Source organism: Macaca mulatta, chromosome 11 (genome assembly GCF_049350105.2).
Source record: "Macaca mulatta isolate MMU2019108-1 chromosome 11, T2T-MMU8v2.0, whole genome shotgun sequence".
Taxonomy (NCBI): Eukaryota; Metazoa; Chordata; class Mammalia; order Primates; family Cercopithecidae; genus Macaca; species Macaca mulatta.
Window position 1 is genome coordinate 61,426,204 of NC_133416.1, and position 17,917 is coordinate 61,444,120.

At 44.7% G+C, this 17,917-nt stretch overlaps 1 protein-coding gene across 2 annotated transcripts in view; it reads right to left on the minus strand.

Annotated features, from left to right (window-relative positions):
• Positions 1-587: 587 nt before the first annotated feature.
• The window catches only part of CBX5 (chromobox 5), a 43,669-nt gene continuing 26,339 nt past the window's right edge, over positions 588-17,917 (minus strand). Inside the window, exons 3-5 of one of the 2 annotated variants that reach the window (XM_015151807.3) lie at positions 12,114-12,300; positions 6,337-6,437; positions 588-2,108 (exon numbers count right to left, since the gene is read on the minus strand). In XM_015151807.3, the coding sequence (XP_015007293.1) occupies positions 1,958-2,108; positions 6,337-6,437; positions 12,114-12,300 (439 nt within the window). In that variant the 3' untranslated portion in view covers positions 588-1,957. The remainder of the gene's footprint in view (positions 2,109-6,336; positions 6,438-12,113; positions 12,301-17,917) is intronic. The other variant, NM_001266912.1, reaches the window with a different exon arrangement.

Genomic DNA, 17,917 nt, shown 5'->3' on the forward strand with positions numbered 1-17,917 from the left:
GCAGCAACAGCTGTCACCTCAATTATGCAGTATAATTTTTGACATAATTTATATAAGCACACAGAATTCAATCAGCAGCTGAGCAGGGAAGCAATGTTAACAAATGCTATGAATGGGTATATGATTTGCATATTATGTGGCTCATCTGTGGACTGGAGCAATCCATCCATTCCCCTCATTACTCTGAATAATCTAGAAATGGTGGATGCTCCTGGCCAGACAGCTGTATGTTTTAAAAATCAAAAGCAACAAGAAAAGCAGCCTCATGGCTGGTGCACTCTAGAATTAAGGCTATATTAAGCATTTACTCTTATTTCCTCAGCTTTGGGGCTGGGGCAAGGGTCCTCAAAACCCTGCTATTTCCTTACTTCTAATTGTGATTCTCTAGCCCTCCTCAACCACAAAAAGAAAAGGATAAAGTAGGACATTTCTTGGGGGACAAAGGCAGAAGGATATGATCAGACAAATTTCTCAATATAATAGCAACACAAGAAGAAACCAAAAGGAAATATTTTGCTGAGTAAGGAGAAAAGGTTGTGTCAACATGCTAATAATGCCAGGGCCTGTCACTTTCCAAGGTGATAGTCTTTTAGGAACATGCCTTTATTTTTATTTATTTATATTTTTTAGAGACAGGGGTCTCACTACATTACCCAGGCTGGTCTCAAACTTCTGGCTTCAAGCAATTCTCCTGCCTCAGCCTCCCAAAGTGCTGGGATTACAGGTGGTAGCCACTGTGCCGGGCCATGAAAATTCATTTTAAAAAATAAGATACAACTATAAGTTTGAGGGTAGAAAAAGGGAAGAGCATTAATATTTTGGGGACTCTTGGTGGTAAATCCAGGAGCCAAGAATGCAAGAGACTTTTAACTGCTATGAATACTTAAAATTGATATTGTGGCCAACAGCTCACCTCTAAAACTTCCCCACTGAAAATAATGGCATGGAAGGGAAACTCGGGTCCACTGAGAAGTGAGGGTCAGGTTTGAAGCCTCTTTGGTAACAGGAATGCTTTGGGAGGCCACAAAAGTTGGCAGGCTTGGAGGGTGCCTAGCACCTTGGCACAAGCAAGCACCAGGCAAACACTCACACCTACATAAATATACAGTCTAAATATGAGGAATGGAAAGAAATCATACATACATACCATATGTGATAATAAAGACAATTGTACCCTACCCCATCATCCTCATGTACTATAGCTAAAAATCTCCACAGTTAATAATCTTGTCATTTTATCACAAATTGATATCACTTTACAGAAGCAGAAGTGGAGAGTGCTAAAAGCAAGACCAAAAGTCCTGGGGCTAAAAAGAGTGTCTTGACAAATTTCAGTGTAAAATTTCAAATCTTCCAAAGGATGGAGTAATTCTGGGAGGATAAGTGAGGATGAACAACAGAGGGTGGCCCAGAAGACCACACCAGAAACCCTGTATTCTCCTGGGTAGAGCTGAACAAGGTTGGGAAAGCCCCAACAGGTAGGCAGTTGCTATTGGCTTTTTAACAGACGGGCAACATCCTTTCCATCTCAACATGTCAGAACAAAGGCCAGCTAGTCAGCAACATGTTCTAAGAACCAAAGCAAGAAACCAAAATTCAACATCATTGTGACAAAATCCCCCAATCTAAAAATCAAGACTCTAAGGTGATTAAAAAGTTAAAACTCATCTTGAGGTCACAGGGGAGCAGAAGGAAGAGATCAGGGCAAAGGAAAAAAAAATTGTGGGTATTACACTCAGTATGTAAATGCCTGGTCTTCACAGAGAGACACTCATCATTAATCAGACCATCAGTTATGTTACAAGAGAACCAATACCAACATTTCTCCTGTGGAGCACAGTGATAAGCACATTTTTTATGGATGTGTTTAGGATAGAAAGGGGTGGGTAGAAGGGAGAGGAGGCAGGGAGGTGAATGTATTATGTACAAAGAGAAATGACAGAGACCATCCCCTCCTTTAGCTCTTTGCTGTTTCTTTCTCTTTGTTTTCCGCATCCTCAGGATATGCATGCCATGTCAGTCTCTCTTCATAAAATGCTATCACAATTTGTGGACATTTCACGTTAGCTTCTTTTGCAAGAACCAGGTCAGCTTCATCTGTGTCTTTCCTGGAGAGAAATAATATGAGATTTAAAAGGAGAGGAAGAGTGAAAGAATCTGTCCAGACGTAAGTTTATGTCATTATATGGATTTAATTGACTTGATTTCCTCCTCACCTTGGTTTCAAGGTGAAAAGGACCCTTTCAATATTTTCAAGAAGAAATTTAAGTAAATGGATTAATACCTAATATACAGAAACAGATGTCTGTAGCTAGAATTTAGATGTAAACCATGGTAGGCTTAGGTTAAAAAGCTGAATGATAAATAATATTAATCTGCTTCCAAAATTTTTATTTGTGAATACAAGCATGTGAGTGAACCCAATCAAACCTACATTCAGCTCTATTAATTATGCATAAGTCAATTATACACAGGTTGGTCAATCCAGTTTCCAGATCATCTAAGTGAAGAGGTCTTAACCCTCCTCACTTTGTGTCTGTTTAAATACTTATTACCCCTCTGGTCAGAACTGTGGATTGGAACAACAAGCAAATAAAAATTTAGCTACAAATTTCAATTATCTCAGTTACACAACCTCTACTACCAAGTATAACAAAAAAATCTAGCCACATGGTTCCTTAAACATGATTCCAAATCAGTTTTTAAAAAATTAAAATTATCCTGAGAAGCCCAGGCACAGTAGCTCACGCCTGTAATCCTAGCACTTTGGGAGGCTGAGGCAGGTGGATCGCTTGAGCCCAGGAGTTCGAGACCAGCCTGGGCAACATGGCAAAACCCATCTCTACCAAAAAATACAAAAATTAGCTAGGCATGGTGGTGCACACTTGTGGTCCCAGCTACTTGGGAGGCTGAGGTGGGAGGATCACTTGGGCTTAGGAGGTGGAGGTTGCAGTGAGCTGAGATCGAACCACTGAACTCCAGCCTGGGCAACAGAGCGAGACCCTGTCTCAAAATAAATAAATAATAAAAAACAAAATAAAATTATCCTGAGATGTGGACAAGAAAAATTACCACCTTATTGGAGCAGATACTCAAATATGGACTACGGTGGAAAAAGCTAATTAATGTTAATGTAAATCGTAAGTAACCACATATGGCTGAGTAGGAAAAAGCAGTCCAGCCCAGGCGCAGTGCCTCATACCTATAATCCCAGCACTTTGGGAGGCCGAGGTGAGAGAAGCACTTGAACCCAGGGCAACATAGGAAACCTGGTCTCTTCAAAAAAAATTTTAAAAATTAGCAGGCCATGTTGGCATGCACCTGTAGTCCCAGCTACTCAGGAGACCTAGGTAGGAAGATAACTTGAGCCCAGGAGGTCAAGGCTGCAGTGAGCTGTGATCACGCCACTGCACTCCAGCTGGGGTGACAGGGCAAGACACTGCCTAAAATAAATTTTTTTTTTTTTTTTTTTTTTGAGACGGAGTCTTGCTCTGTTGCCCAGGCTGGAGTGCAGTGGCCGGATCCCAGCTCACTGCAAGCTCCGCCTCCCGGGTTTACGCCATTCTCCTGCCTCAGCCTCCCGAGTAGCTGGGACTACAGGCACCTGCCACCTCGCCCAGCTAGTTTTTTGTACTTTTTAGTAGAGACGGGGTTTCACCGTGTTAGCCAGGATGGTCTTGATCTTCTGACCTTGTGATCCGCCCGTCTCGGCCTCCCAAAGTGCTGCGATTACAGACTTGAGCCACCGCGCCCGGCCTAAAATAAAATTTTAAAAAAGCAGTCCAGCCTGGGCGTGGTGGCTTACACCTGTAATCCCAGCACTTTGGGAAGCTGAGGCAGGTGGATTGCTTGAGCTTAGGAGTTCGAGACGAGCCTGGCCAACATGATGAAACTCCGTCTCTACTAAAAATATAAACATTACCCAGGTGTGGTGGCACATGCCTATAATCCCAGCTACTTAGGTGGTTGGGGGATGAGAACTGCCTGAACCTGGGAGGCGAAGGTTGCAGTGAGACGAGATGGTACCACTGCACTCCAGCCTGGGTGATAAGGCAAGACTCTGTCTCAAAAAACAAAACAAAACAAGCAGTCCATATAGCTCCTTACTTCTGAATATGGCAAATCTTCCAATACAGGTTTCTGGGTAATTTACCAGCAGTACTCTCATCAGATAAAATATTAAGCCTTTTGATTATATAACTTTTTTTGGGGCGGGGGGACAGTCTCTCGCTCTATTGCCCAGGCTAGAGCGCAGTAGTGCAATCTTGGCTCACTGTAAGCTCCGCCTCCCGGGTTCACACCATTCTCCTGCCTCAGCCTTCCGAGTAGCTAGGACTACAGATGCCCACCACCAAGCCTGGCTACTTTTTTTTGTATTTTTAGTAGAGACGGGATTTCACCATGTTAGCCAGGATGGTCTCAATCTCCTGACCTTGTGATCTGCCCGTCTCGGCCTCCCAAAGTGCTGGGATTACAGGCGTGAGCCACCACGCCCGGTCTTGATTATATAACTTTTAAGGTAACATATTTCTTTAGTGGCACTGTAACATAAACCCTCTATGTATGACAAATCCAGAATACTTGGAAACAGAGAGGTAGTGAGGGCCACACCATAAATCACCCTGTCTTTAAGAAATCAAATTAGGGCTGGGTGCAGTGGCTCACGCCTGTAATCCCAGCACTTTGGGAGGCCAAGGCAGGCGGATTGCTTGAGGTCAGGAGTTCAAGACCAGCCTGACCAACATGGCGAAACCCCATCGCTACCAAAAATACAAAAATTAGCCAGGCATGGTGGTAGGTGCCTGTAATCCCAGCTACTTGGAAGGCTGAGGCAGGAGAATCGCTTGAACCCGGGAGGCGGAGGTTGCAGTGAGCCAAGTTCGCGTCACTACACACCAGGCAAAACAGACTCCATCTCAAAAAAAGAGAAATCAAATTGAGAAGAACTACTTCCTTTTCATCTTAGCGCCATTCTCTCTCTATAGAATGAAATAACTTGTGCTTTGGCCAGTATTAGCTTTAATGCTTTTTGTTGAGATTATTTTTCTCTTTCAGACATTATTCAGCAGGTTTGGCCCTCAGGGATGGCAGAAAGCCTCATTTGATGTCTAGCCCAGGGTCACAGGCCCATAGTCTTACAGTATGTAATTCAGAACTGTGTAAACAAATGGTTAAGTCATGTTGTTTTTATATATATATATATATATATATATATATATATTTTTTTTTTTTTTTTTTTTTTTTAAGAGACGGAGTCTCGCTCTGTCACTCAGGCGGGAGTGCAATGGCTAGATCTCAGCTCACTGCAACCTCCGCCTCCCAGGTTCAAGCAATTCTCCTTCCTCAGTCTCTCAAGTAGCTGGACTACAGGCATGCGCCACCACGTCCAGCTAATTTTTGTATTTTTAGTAGAGATGGGGGTTCACCACGTTAAGCAGGTTAGCCTCGAACTCCTGACCTCAAGCGATCCGCCTGCCTTGACCACCCAAAGTGTGGGGATTACAGGTGTGAGCCACTGCACCCAACCTTTACATATTTTCTACCTCAAATTTACCTTTTTTTCTGATATGTAATCTAATATAATTTGGCTTAATAGCAAGCCATTCTGAAGCATAATTCCCATTTAACACCAATAATTGGTATCAGCAAGGATCTCTTGATATTCCAGGAGTTCAAGACCAGCCTGGCTAACACAGCAAAACCCCGTCTCTACTAAAAATACAAAAATGGGCCAGGCACAGTGGCTCATGCCTTAATCCCAGCACTTTGGGAGGCCAAGGCAGGCAGATTACCTGAGGTCGGGAGTTTGAGACCAGCCTGAACAACAAAGAGAAACCCTGTCTCTACTAAAAATATAAAATTAGCCAGGCATGGCAGTGCATACCTGTAATCCCAACTACTTGGGAGTCTGAAGCAGGAGAATTGCTCGAACCCGGAGGTAGAGGTTGCGGTGAGCCAAGATTGCACCATTGCACTCCAGCCTGGGCAACAAGAGCAAGACTCTGCCTCAAAATTAATTAATTAATTTATTTATTTATTAAAATACAAAAATTAGCCAGGCATGATGGTGGGCGCCTCTAATCCCAGCTACTTGGGAGGCTGAGACAGGAGAATCACTTGAACCTGGGAGGCGGAGGTTGCAGTGAGCTGAGTGAGATTGCGCCACTGCACTCCAGCCTGGGCAACAAAGAGCGAAACACTGTTTCAAAAAAAAAAAATCTCTGACATTGAAAATTCATGGTTTGGGAATACACAATCTTGCCACCCTATCTTCCGCACAAATTCAAGTCACTGGCAAAGAAACACAATTGTAACATGAAGCCAAATCTCTCTCACCATTTCATTAGGAACATTAAATCACCACAGGAATCTGTTGCCCCAATGATCTTTTCTGGTTCCAGTCCTCTCTCAAAGCCCCGAGCGATATCATTGCTCTGCTATAAATAGAAGACGAAGAAAGGTTACAGCTTGTGGAAAGAGTAAAGAAACTCCCTGTTTCTAGGCTCAACAAAACACAACCTAAGTTAATATCTCCTGATATCATTTCTGTCACCAATTCAGAAAAATTTTTAGAACTTAATACTAAGTACTGACAGTGACAATGAAGTGACAGTGATGCCAAGAGATATTTTTGTAAGATGTGATTATCGGCCAGGCACGGTAGCTCAAGCCTGTAATCCCAGCACTTTGGGAGGCCGAGACGGGCAGATCACGAGGTCAGGAGATCGAAACCATCCTGGCTAACACAGTGAAACTCCGTCTCTACTAAAAAATACAAAAAACTAGCCGGGCGAGATGGCGGACGCCTGTAGTCCCAGCTACTCGGGAGGCTGAGGCAGGAGAATGGTGTGAACCCGGGAGGTGGAGCTTGCAGTGAGCTGAGATCCGGTCACTGCACTCCAGCCTGGGCGACATAGCAAGACTCCGTCTCAAAAAAAAAAAAGATGTGATTATCTTTCCTGGAATTCCTCCAGAAGATTGGAGGTGAACCCTAAAAGTCTCTAATGTCCTATAAGATATTCTGGAGTCAGCCAGGCATGGTGGCTCACGCTTGTAATCCCAGCACTTTGGGAGGCCGAGGCGGGCGGATCACAAGCTCAGGAGTTCAAAACCAGCCTGGCCAACACGGTGAAACCCCATCTCTACTAAAAATACAAAAACATAGCCAGGCGTGGTGGCAGGTGCCTGTAACCCCAATTACTCGAGAGACTAAGGCAGGAGAATTGCTTGAACCTGGGATGCGGAGATTGCAGTGAGCAGAGATCGCACCACAGAATTTCAGCCTAGGCAACACAGCAAGACTCCGTCTCAAAAAAAAAAAAGATACTCTGGAGTCAACATCTAGGAATTCCTCTAATCCCACTCACTTGGAATCTCCTTAATATTGTAAATAAGCTTCTGAAATGTTAAAGAATACCCTGTTTACCCTAACTATATCTTTTCATCTTATGAACTTCAAATATACTACCTCTCTCTCAATCTTTATTTTTTTAGACTTTTAGTTTACCTTAACACTAACCAATAATTTTAACACATTTCACAGTCGCCTATATTTATGAAAGAATAGAGATAAGAATTATGCAAGGCCAATACTATTAAATAGCAAAATTTCAGAGATCACAAACACCAATACTTATATGCTTGGTTGGACAGAAGGCCCTGGGTCAATGCCTATCCCCTCTGGATGTAGATGATTGCTAGCATTAGAAGGCAGAACTGGACTGTGATTGAAAACAAAAACAAAAAAGAAAACAAAAACAAAAAACTGGCTTGGTGCAGTGACTCATGCCTGTAATCCCATCACTTTGGGAGGCTGAGACAGGAGGAGACTGGAAGTTGGAGACCAGCATAGGCAACTGTCTCTGTAAATTAGCTGGGCACAGTGGTGCACACCTGAAGTGTGCTACTCCAACTCAGGAGGCTGAGGCCCAGGGCCCAGGAGTTCGAGGCTGCAGTGAGCTATGATCATGCCACTGTGCTCCATGGTGGGCAACATAGTGAGAACCTGTCTCTTAAGACAGAAAGAAGAAAATTTGATAATTGATGAGATGAGTACTGAAACTTGGTCTAAATGCAGTAATACAATCTAGACAAGGAGCACAGGTTCTAATCCAGGTGTAATAATACTGATGAGAGCCAAAAAGCAAAATTTTATACAAGCCAGGTAATTTTTTTTTTTTTTTTGAGACAGTCTCCCTCTGTTGCCCAGGCTAAAGTGCAGTGGCGCAATCTCGGCTCACTGCAGCCTCCGCCTGCCAGGTTCAAGTGATTCTCCTGCCTCAGCTTCCCGAGTAGTTGGGATTACAGGTGCATGCCACTGCACCTGGCTAATTTTTCCATTTTTAGTAGAGATGGGGGTCTCACCTTGTTGGCCAGGCTGGTCTCAAACTCCTGGCCTCAGGTGATCCATCCCACCTCGGCCTCCCAAAAGTGCTGAGATTACAGGCGGGAGCCATCACACCCAGTTACGCCTGACTAATTTTTGTATTTTCAACATGGTTTCACCATGTTGACCACACTGGTCTCGAACTCCTGGCCTCAAGTGACCCACATGCCTCAGCCTCCCAAAGTGCTGGGATTACAGGTGTGAGCCACCACACCCGGCCTAAACTAGAGAATTTTTAAAAACTTTATTATGGAAGATAATGTTAGCCTCTCCAGTGACAACACAAAAAAAAGATTTAGAGGTGCCCAAATGAACTAAATATCTACTGCCTGATTTTCATAATAAAATCTCTTTGATCTTATGTTCACTTGCTTTCCTCTGAGACATACAAAGCATTTGGGGTCCGGGTGGTCCCCAAAGATACCAAAATCCACAATTGGAAGGAAATTCCATGCATGGATCAATGAGAGATACTGACTTTTAAAAACATAGCCTCTTTTAGGGGCGCTTACGGGGAAGAAGTTCCCAGATGTTCACACAGCTGCTCACAGCTGGAATGCTGGCACATGGACTAAGTTGTAAATCATAACTGGCAACTGAAAATAGTTTGCTACATAGGGAGGGAAGGGGAGGCAAATGGAAGAAAAATGTTCAAGTTGCTGAAAAGGAGCCGGGGCGAAGAAAATGCTAAAATCATCATACAGGCAGTAATCTTAAATCAGGCATAATGCAAACTAACAAATTTCTTCTCCAGGGGTCTTAAAAAAGATACACAATCCCCTCCTGTACCTTTAAAACATACAATCACCTATCATCTCAGCTGTCTACCTGACAGCAGCCAGTACTGCTAAGAATGCTATCAGGGGCCCCAGATGAACATTATGATGTAAGGGACATGTGGGGGTTGTTTTCAAGGTTGGCAGCTTCAGAACCTGGCCTAAGAACAAAAACTCTCTGCACTGGCCAGTGCTTCTAAGCCAGATTATTCAGACAGCTCCTTTTTAAAAATGACAGAGGCCAGGCGTGGTGGCTCACGCCTGTAATCACAGCACTTTGGGAGGCCGAGGCAGTTGGATCACCAGGTCAGGAGATTGAGACCATTCTGGCTAACATGGTGAAACCCTGTCTGTACTAAAAATACAAAAAATTAGCCAGGTGTGGTGGCATGTGCCTGTAGTCCCAGCTACTAGGAAGGCTGAAGCAGGAGAATCGCTTGAACCCAGGAGGCAGAGGTTGCAGTGAGATCGTGCCACTGCACTCCAGGCTGGGTGACAAAGCAAGACTCTGTCTTAAAAAAAAAAAAAAAATTCTAATTTTACTGGTCTGGGGTGCATCTTAGGCACTAGAAATTTTTTCAACGTACCCCCCAGGTGATTATAATGTGTAGACAGGGTTAGGAACTAATGTTCTAGAAAGGTATATATCTAATTACAATGAAGATAAATAGGGATGATTGTGGCTGCTACTCTGGAAGGCTGGAAGATTCCGAAGTAGACTTATGCTTTTATTAAATGTAAAGTGTATGATACATCCTTCACCACAAAAGGCTTCATAACCTTGAAATAAATGAAAGGAGTGGAAGCTGGGGGCGGGAGGAGATGGAAGAGTGTGTGTATTTATGCGCCCACACACAGATGAAAAAAGAGAGAGGCAATAACAGTGCTTATTCTACTTACTTGAGAGCTAAAAATCAGAAGGATTAAAGCAACTAAATCAAACCAAAATTTCATACACTTCCCAAACTGAAGAAGATTCAAAAGACAAAAATTAATTTTGTATGTCAAGTATGTAGAACTAATAGATCGAGAGAATATAAATGCCACTGAACTGTACACTTTAAAATTGTTAATTGAGCCAGGCGCAGTGGCTCACACCTGTAATCCCAGCACTTTGGGAGGCCAAGGCAGGTGGATCACCTGAGTTCCGGAGTTCAAGACCAGCCTGACCAACGTGGAGAAACACTCTCTCTACTAAAAATACAAAACTAGGCCGGGCGCGGTGGCTCAAGCCTGTAATCCCAGCACTTTGGGAGGCCGAGACGGGCGGATCACGAGGTCAGGAGATCGAGACCATCCTGGCTGACACGGTGAAACCCCGTCTCTACTAAAAAATACAAAAAAAAAACTAGCCGGGCGAGGTGGCGGGCGCCTGTAGTCCCAGCTACTCGGGAGGCTGAGGCAGGAGAATGGCGTGAACCCGGGAGGCGGAGCTTGCAATGAGCCAAGATCACGCCACTGCACTCCAGCCTGGGCAGCAGAGCGAGACTCTGTCTCAAAAAAAAAAAAAAAAAAAAAATACAAAACTAGCTAGGCATGGTGGTGCATGCCTGTAATCCCAGCTACTCTGGAAGGCTGAGGTAGGAGAATCACTTGAACCCAGGAGACGGAGGGTGCAGTGAGCCAAGATCATGCCATTGAACTCCAGCCTGGGCAACAAGAGTGAAACTCCATCTCAAAAAAATAAATAAATAAAAAATAAAAATAAAAATACAAAAATTAGTTGGCTGCGGTGGTACATGCCTGTAATTCCAACTACTCAGGAGGCTGAGACAGGAGAATTGCTTGAACCCAGGAGGTGAAGGTTGCAGTAAGCTGGGATCATGCCCCTGCACTCCAGCCTGGGTGACAGAGCAAGACTCTATCTCAAAAATAAATAAATAAATAAAAATAAATAAAATATTTAATTGTATATTATATGATTTTCACTGCAAAAAAAGATTATCAACGATTGAAAGCAAATGCTATCACTGGAACAAAAAAAAGGGCCGGGTGCAGTGGCTCACGGCTATAATCCCAGCACTTTGGGAGGACAAGGCGGGTGGCTCACAAGGTCAGGGGTTTGAGACCAGCCCAGCCAAGATGGTGAAACCCTGTCTCTACTAAAGATACAAAACATTAGCCAGGCATGGTGGCGTGTGCCTGTAATCTCACCTACTTGGGAGGCTGAGGCAGGAGAATCACTTGAACCCAGGAGGTGGAGATTCCAGTGAGCCAAGATCATACTATTGCACTCTAGCCTGGGTGACAGAGAGATACTCTGTCTCCAAAAAAAAAGAAAAAAGAAAAAAGGAAGTGACATGGTAAACATTTCAAAGCCCCGGCCAGGCACGGTGGCTCATGTCTGTAATCTCAACACTTTCGGAGCCCGAGGCAGGCAGATCACGAAGTCAGGAGTTCAAGACTAGCCTGACCAACATGGTGAAACCCTGTCTCTACTAAAAATACAAAAATCAGCCGGGCGTGGTGGCGTGCGCCTATAATCTCAGCTACTACTGAGGCAGGAGAATCGCTTGAAGCCAGGAGGCGGAGATTGCAGTGAGCTGAGATCGAGTCACTGCACTCCAGCCTGGGCAACAGAGCAAGACTCTGTCTCAAAACAAAACATTTCAAAGCCCCTTTCTATTCTTAAAAAATTCACCAATGATCCTCTTTCTCTAAGATAACTAAGTCCTCTACTTATGGAGAAGGCAGAGGAGTGATTTAACAGTTTATAAAGATTTAATTTTGCCACCTTAATACAATTCAGTGGCCACAAATTACATTTCTCACTTAGCCAGGAGAGGGAGCTGTAATCAACATACCTCCCTGGAAGCTCTTTTGTTCAACAATTTACCTCATAGGTCCATCCTTACAATAGAAATAACCAAAATATGATACTTCTATGTATTATTATTATTATTTTGGTGGCAAAAGAATAGTTTGTGGGGAAAAAGGGAAAGGAAGCTTACCTCTCTCTTTTTTTTGGATTTGATATCATCGGCACTGTTTGAGAAATTGGATTTCCTCTTGTTACTTTCTGACTTCTCCCTGGGTTTATTATTTTCACCCTCCTTCATCTTCTTATACTTTTTCATAAATTCGGAAATTAGCTCAGGGCAATCCAAGTTTTTCTCAGGTTCCCAAGTATTGTGCTCCCTGGGTAAGAAAAATGGGAAAATTTTTTTTAAAAAAGGGGGGGAAGAGTAAAGAATGAGGAAAAATATCCAATGCCTTATTTCAAAGAGGACATTCAGACAAAAAGCACAGAGAAACCCTACGCTTTAAAGAAGATAACAAATTTGATCCTAGATTTCTACCCAGGAAAAATATAAAAAAAAAAAAAAAGGCCCACACAAAGACTTATTTACAATTGTTTACAGCAGCATTTTAATAGTCAAAAACAGAAAACAAATTCAAATGTTCATCAATGGATAGTGACATGGAAAAACAAAATGTGGTATATCCATACAAAGGAATATTATTCAACAAAAATAAAATACTACAACATGCTACAACTTGGAAGAAACCCAAAAACATTATACTAAGTGAAAGAAGTAAGACACAAGATACTACATATTGTCTAATTCCATTTATATGAAATGTCTGAGAAAGACAAAGTTATAGAGACAGAAAGCAGATCAGCCAGGCACAGTGGCTCACACCTGTAATCCCAGCACTCTGGGAGACCAAGGCAGGCAGATCACTTGAGGTCAGGAGTTTGAGACCAGCCTGGCCAACACAGTGAAACCGTGCCTCTACTAAAAATAAAAAAAAATAGCTTGGTATGGCGGTACACACCTGTAGTCCCAGCTACTTGGGAGGCTGAGGCAGGAGAATCGCTTGAGCCCAGGAAGGGGAGGTTGCAGTGAGCTGAGATTGCGCCACTACACTCCAGCCTGGGCGAAAAAGCCATACTGTCTCAAAAAAAAAAAAGCAGATCAGTGATTGCCTGGGGCTGAGGGAGTTGTAATTAACTACAAACGGGAATCAAGAGAATTAATTTTGGGGGACACGAAAATGTTCTAAACCTGGATCACAGTGGTGGTTGCATAGCTCTATAAATTTACTACAAATCATTTAATTGGAGCCAGGCACAGTGGCTAACGCCTGTAATCCCAGCACTTTGGGAGGCACTCAGGAGTTCAAGACAAGCCTGGTCAATATTGCAAAACCCTGTCTCCACTAAAAATACAAAAATTAGCTGGGCTTGGTGGTGCACACCTGCAGTCCCAGCTACTCGGGAGGCTAGGACATGAGAACTGCTTGAATCTGGGAGGCTGAGGTTGTAGTGAGCCAAGATTAAACCACCGCATTCCAGTCTGGGCAACAGAGTGAGACACTATCACCAAAAAAAAAAAAAAAAAAAAAAAAAATCATTTAATTGGGCTGGGCGCAGTGGCTCACGCCTATAATCTCAGCACTTTGGGAGGCCAAAGTGAGGAAATCACTTGAGCCCACCAGTTCAAGACCAGCCTAAGCAACATAGCAAGACTCTGTCTCCACAGAAACTTTAAAATTACTCAGGCATGGTGGCTTGCACCTGTAGTCCCAGCTACTTGGGAGGCTGAAATGAGAGGATCCCTTGAGCCCAGAAGGCTGAGGCTGCAGTGAACCGTGACAGTACCACTGCACTCCCACCTGGGTAACAGAGTAAGATACTGTCTCAAAAAAAAACAAAAAAAAAAAACCAACAAACAAACAAAAAAGAAAATCACTGAATTTGTACAATTTTTTTTTTTTTAAGATGGGAGTCTCACTCTGTCTTGCAGGCTGGAGTGCAGTGGTGTGATACCGGCTCACTGCAACCTCCAGGTTTAAGCGATTCTCTGGCCACAGCCTCCCCGGTAACTGGGATTACAGGCGTGCGCCACCAATTTTTGTATTTTTAGTAGAGACGGGGTTTCACCACGTTGGCCAGGCTGGTTTCGAACTCCTGACCTCAAGTGATCCGCCTGCCTCGGCCACTCAAAGTGCTGGAATTTGAGTGGCCACCGTATCCAGCCTGAATTGTACAATTTCAATGGGTGAATTTTATGGTGTTTATACCTCGATAAAGCTGTTTAAAAACCCAAATTTCAGCCAGGCACGGTGGCTCATGCATGTAATCCCAGTACTTTGGGAGGCTGAAGGGGGTGGATCACCTGAGGTCAGGAGTTCCAGACCAGCCTGGCCAACGTGGTGAAACCCTGTCTCTACTAAAACTGCCAAAATCATGGCTGGGTGCGATGGCTCACGCCTGTAATCCCAGCACTTTGGGAGGCTGAGGCGTGCGGATAACAAGGTTGGGAGTTCGAGACCGTCCTGGCTAACACGGTGAAACCCCATCTCTACAAAAACTACAAAAATTAACCAGGCGTGGTGGCACATGCCTGTAGTCCCAGCTACTCAGGAGGCTAAGGCAGGAGAATCACCTGAACTCAGGAGGCAGAGGTTGCAGTGAGCCAAGATCAGGCCACTGCACTCCAGCCTGGGTGACACATGAGACTCCATCTCAAAACAAAACAAAACAAAAAACAAAAAATTATCTGGGTGTTGTGGTGCACACCTGTAATCCCAGCTACCTGGGAGGCTGAGGCAGGAGAATCACTTGAACCTGGGAGGTGGAGGTTGCAGGTTGCAGTGAGCCAAGATTGCACCACTGCACTCCAGTGTGGGTGACAGAGCAAGACTTCCTTTCAAAAAAAAAAAAAAAAACTTTGCTGGCTAGGTACGGTGGCTCATGCCTGTAATCCCAGCACTTTGGGAGGCCAACGTGGGCAGATCACCTGCGGTCAGGAGTTTGAGACCAGCCTGGCCAACATGATGAAACCCTATCTCTACTAAAAATACAAAAATTAGCCAGGACTGGTGGTGCGCACCTGTAGTCCCAGCTATTCAGAAGGCTGAGGCGGGAGAATCACTTGAACCCAGGAGGAGGAGGCTGCAGTGAACTGAGATCACGCCACTGCACACCATCCTGGGCGACAGAGCAAGACTCCATCTCAAAAAATAAAAAATAGGCCAGGCGAGGTGGCTCATGCCTATAATCCCAGCACTTTGGGAGACCAAGGCAAGCAGATCACGAGATCAGGAGATGGAGACCATCCTGGCTAATATGGTGAAACCCCGTCTATACTAAAAATATAAAAAATTAGCCAGCCATGGTGGCGCGTGCCTATAGTCTCAGCTACTTGGGAGGCCAGGCAGGAGAACTGCTTGAACCCAGGAGACAGAGGCTGCAGTGAGCCGAGATCGCGCCACTGCACTCAAGCCTAGGCGACAGAGTGAGACTTCGTCTCAAAAAAAAAAAAAATGAAAAAAATAAAAATAAAAATAAAAATAAATAAATAAATAATTCTTAAAAATAAAAACCCAAATTTGAATTCTGGTTTCAAAGTGGCAAAAACAGCATGATTTCACACATACAATCATCTGTGCAACTCCCGGAAAGGACAAGTTAATAAATAATAAATTATGCAGCCAGGTGCGGTGGCTCATGCCTGTAATCCCAGCACTTTGGGAGGCCGAGGCAGGCAGGTCAAGAGGTCAGGATACCGAGACCATCCTGGCTAACACGGTGAAACCCCATCTCTACTGAAAATACAAAAAATTAGCCAGGTGTGGTGGCGGGCGCTTGCAGTCCCAGCTACTCGGGAGGCTGAGGTGAGAGAATGGCGTGAACCCGGGAGGCGGAGCTTGCAGCGAGCCAAGATCGTGCCACTGCACTCCAGCCTGGGCAACAGAGCAATACGCTGTTTCAAAAATTAAGAAGAATATATTATGCACTGCCAGTTTATAATCTTAAATAACTGTTACTCATTTTTTTTAGATTTTTTTTTTTTTAAGACAATGCCTCCACCCTGTCACCCAGTCTGGAATGCAGTGGCATGATCACGACTCACTGCAGCCTTGACCTCCCAGGCTCAAGTGATCCTCCCGCCTCAGAATTCCAAGTAGCTAGGACTAGCAGCGCACCACCATGTCTAGCTACTTTTTTTTTTTGGGGGTAGAGATGGGGTCTCACTATGTTGCCTAGGCTGATCTCAAACTCCTGGGCTCAAGCAGTCCTCCTGCCTTGGCCTCCCAAAGTGCTGGTGTTACAGGAGTGAGCTACCACACTCAGCCCATCTTGGGTATTTTATTTGTTGGTTTTATTTATTTATTATTTTTTATTATGTTTTTTTCTTTTTTTTTTTTTTGAGATGGAGTCTGGCTCTGTTGCCCAGGTTGGAGTGCAATGGCACGATCTCGCCTCACTGCAACCTCCGCCTCCTGGGTTCAAGTGATTCTCCTGTCCCAGAATCCCGGGTAGCTGGGATTACAGGTACCCACCACCACACCCAGCTAATTTCGCCCAACATGGGGCTTCCTCCTGTTGACCAGGCTGGTCTTGAACTCCTGACCTCAACTGATTTGCCTGTCTTGGCCTCCCAAAGTGCTGGGATTACAGGCGTGAGCCACCGCGCCCGGCCTTTGCTTGTTTTAAATAAGGTTTCTTGTTGGGCGTGGTGGCTCACGCCTATAATCCCAGCACTTTGGAAGGTCAATTCAGGCAGATCATCTGAGGTCGGGAGTTTGAGACCAGCCTGACCAACATGGAGAAACCCCATCTCTACTAAAAATACTAAATTAGCCAGGCATAGTGCCACCTTCCTGTAATCTCAGCTACTTGGGAGGTTGAGTTGGGAGAATCGCTTGAACCCGGGAGGCAGGAGGTTGTGGTGAGCTGAGTTCGAGCCATTGCACTCCAGCCTGGGCAACAAGAGTGAAACTCCATCTCAAAAAAAAAATAATAATAATGTTTCTTCAGATGGGAATGATTTGAACACATGCCATAATAACCTGACTCAAGTAGAAAGCAGAAAGATGGAAAAATCTGAGCTATTTACTCCCGACCTAAACAAGTTTCTACAAAAGGAACACAAAATTGAGACAAAATTTATTTCTAAATCATTTGAGCTAATATGGGAAAGCTTCTCCTTTATATCCGTTCTCGCAGCAGAAAAAAAAATTCCTCGGCCGGGCACGGTGGCTCACGTCTCTAATCCCAGCACTTTGGGAGGTGGAAGCAGGTGGATCACCTGAGGTCAGGAGTTCGAGACCAGCCTGGCCAACATGGTGAAACCCCATCTCTACTAAAAATACAAAAATTAGATGGGCGTGGTGGCAGGCACCTGTAATCCCATCTAATCGGGGGAGGCTAAGGCAGGAGAATCTTTTAAACCCAGGAGAGGGAGGTTACAGTGAGCCGAGATCGCGCCATTACGCTCTAGCTGGGCAATAAGAGCGAAACTCTTGTCTCAAAAAAAAAAAAAAAAAAAGTTGGCCGGGCGCGGTGGCTCACGCTTGTAATCCTAGCACTTTGGGAGGCCGAGGCGGGCAGATCACGAGGTCATGAGATCGAGACCATCCTGGCGAACACGGTGAAACCCCGTCTCTACAAAAAATATTAAAAAATGGCCGGGCGCGGTGGCTCAAGCCTGTAATTCCAGCACTTTGGGAGGCCGAGACGGGTGGATCACGAGGTCAGGAGATCGAGACCATCCTGGCTAACATGGTGAAACCCCGTCTCTACTAAAAATACAAAAAACTAGCCGGGCGTGGTGGCGGGCGCCTGTAGTCCCAGCTACTTGGAGGCTGAGGTGGGAGAATTGCGTGAACCCGGGAGGCGGAGCTTGCAGTGAGCCGAGATCGCGCCACTGCACTCCAGCCTGGGCGACACAGCGAGACTCCGTCTCAAAAACAAAACAAAACAAAACAAAAATTAACCGGGCCTGGTGGCGGGCACCTATAG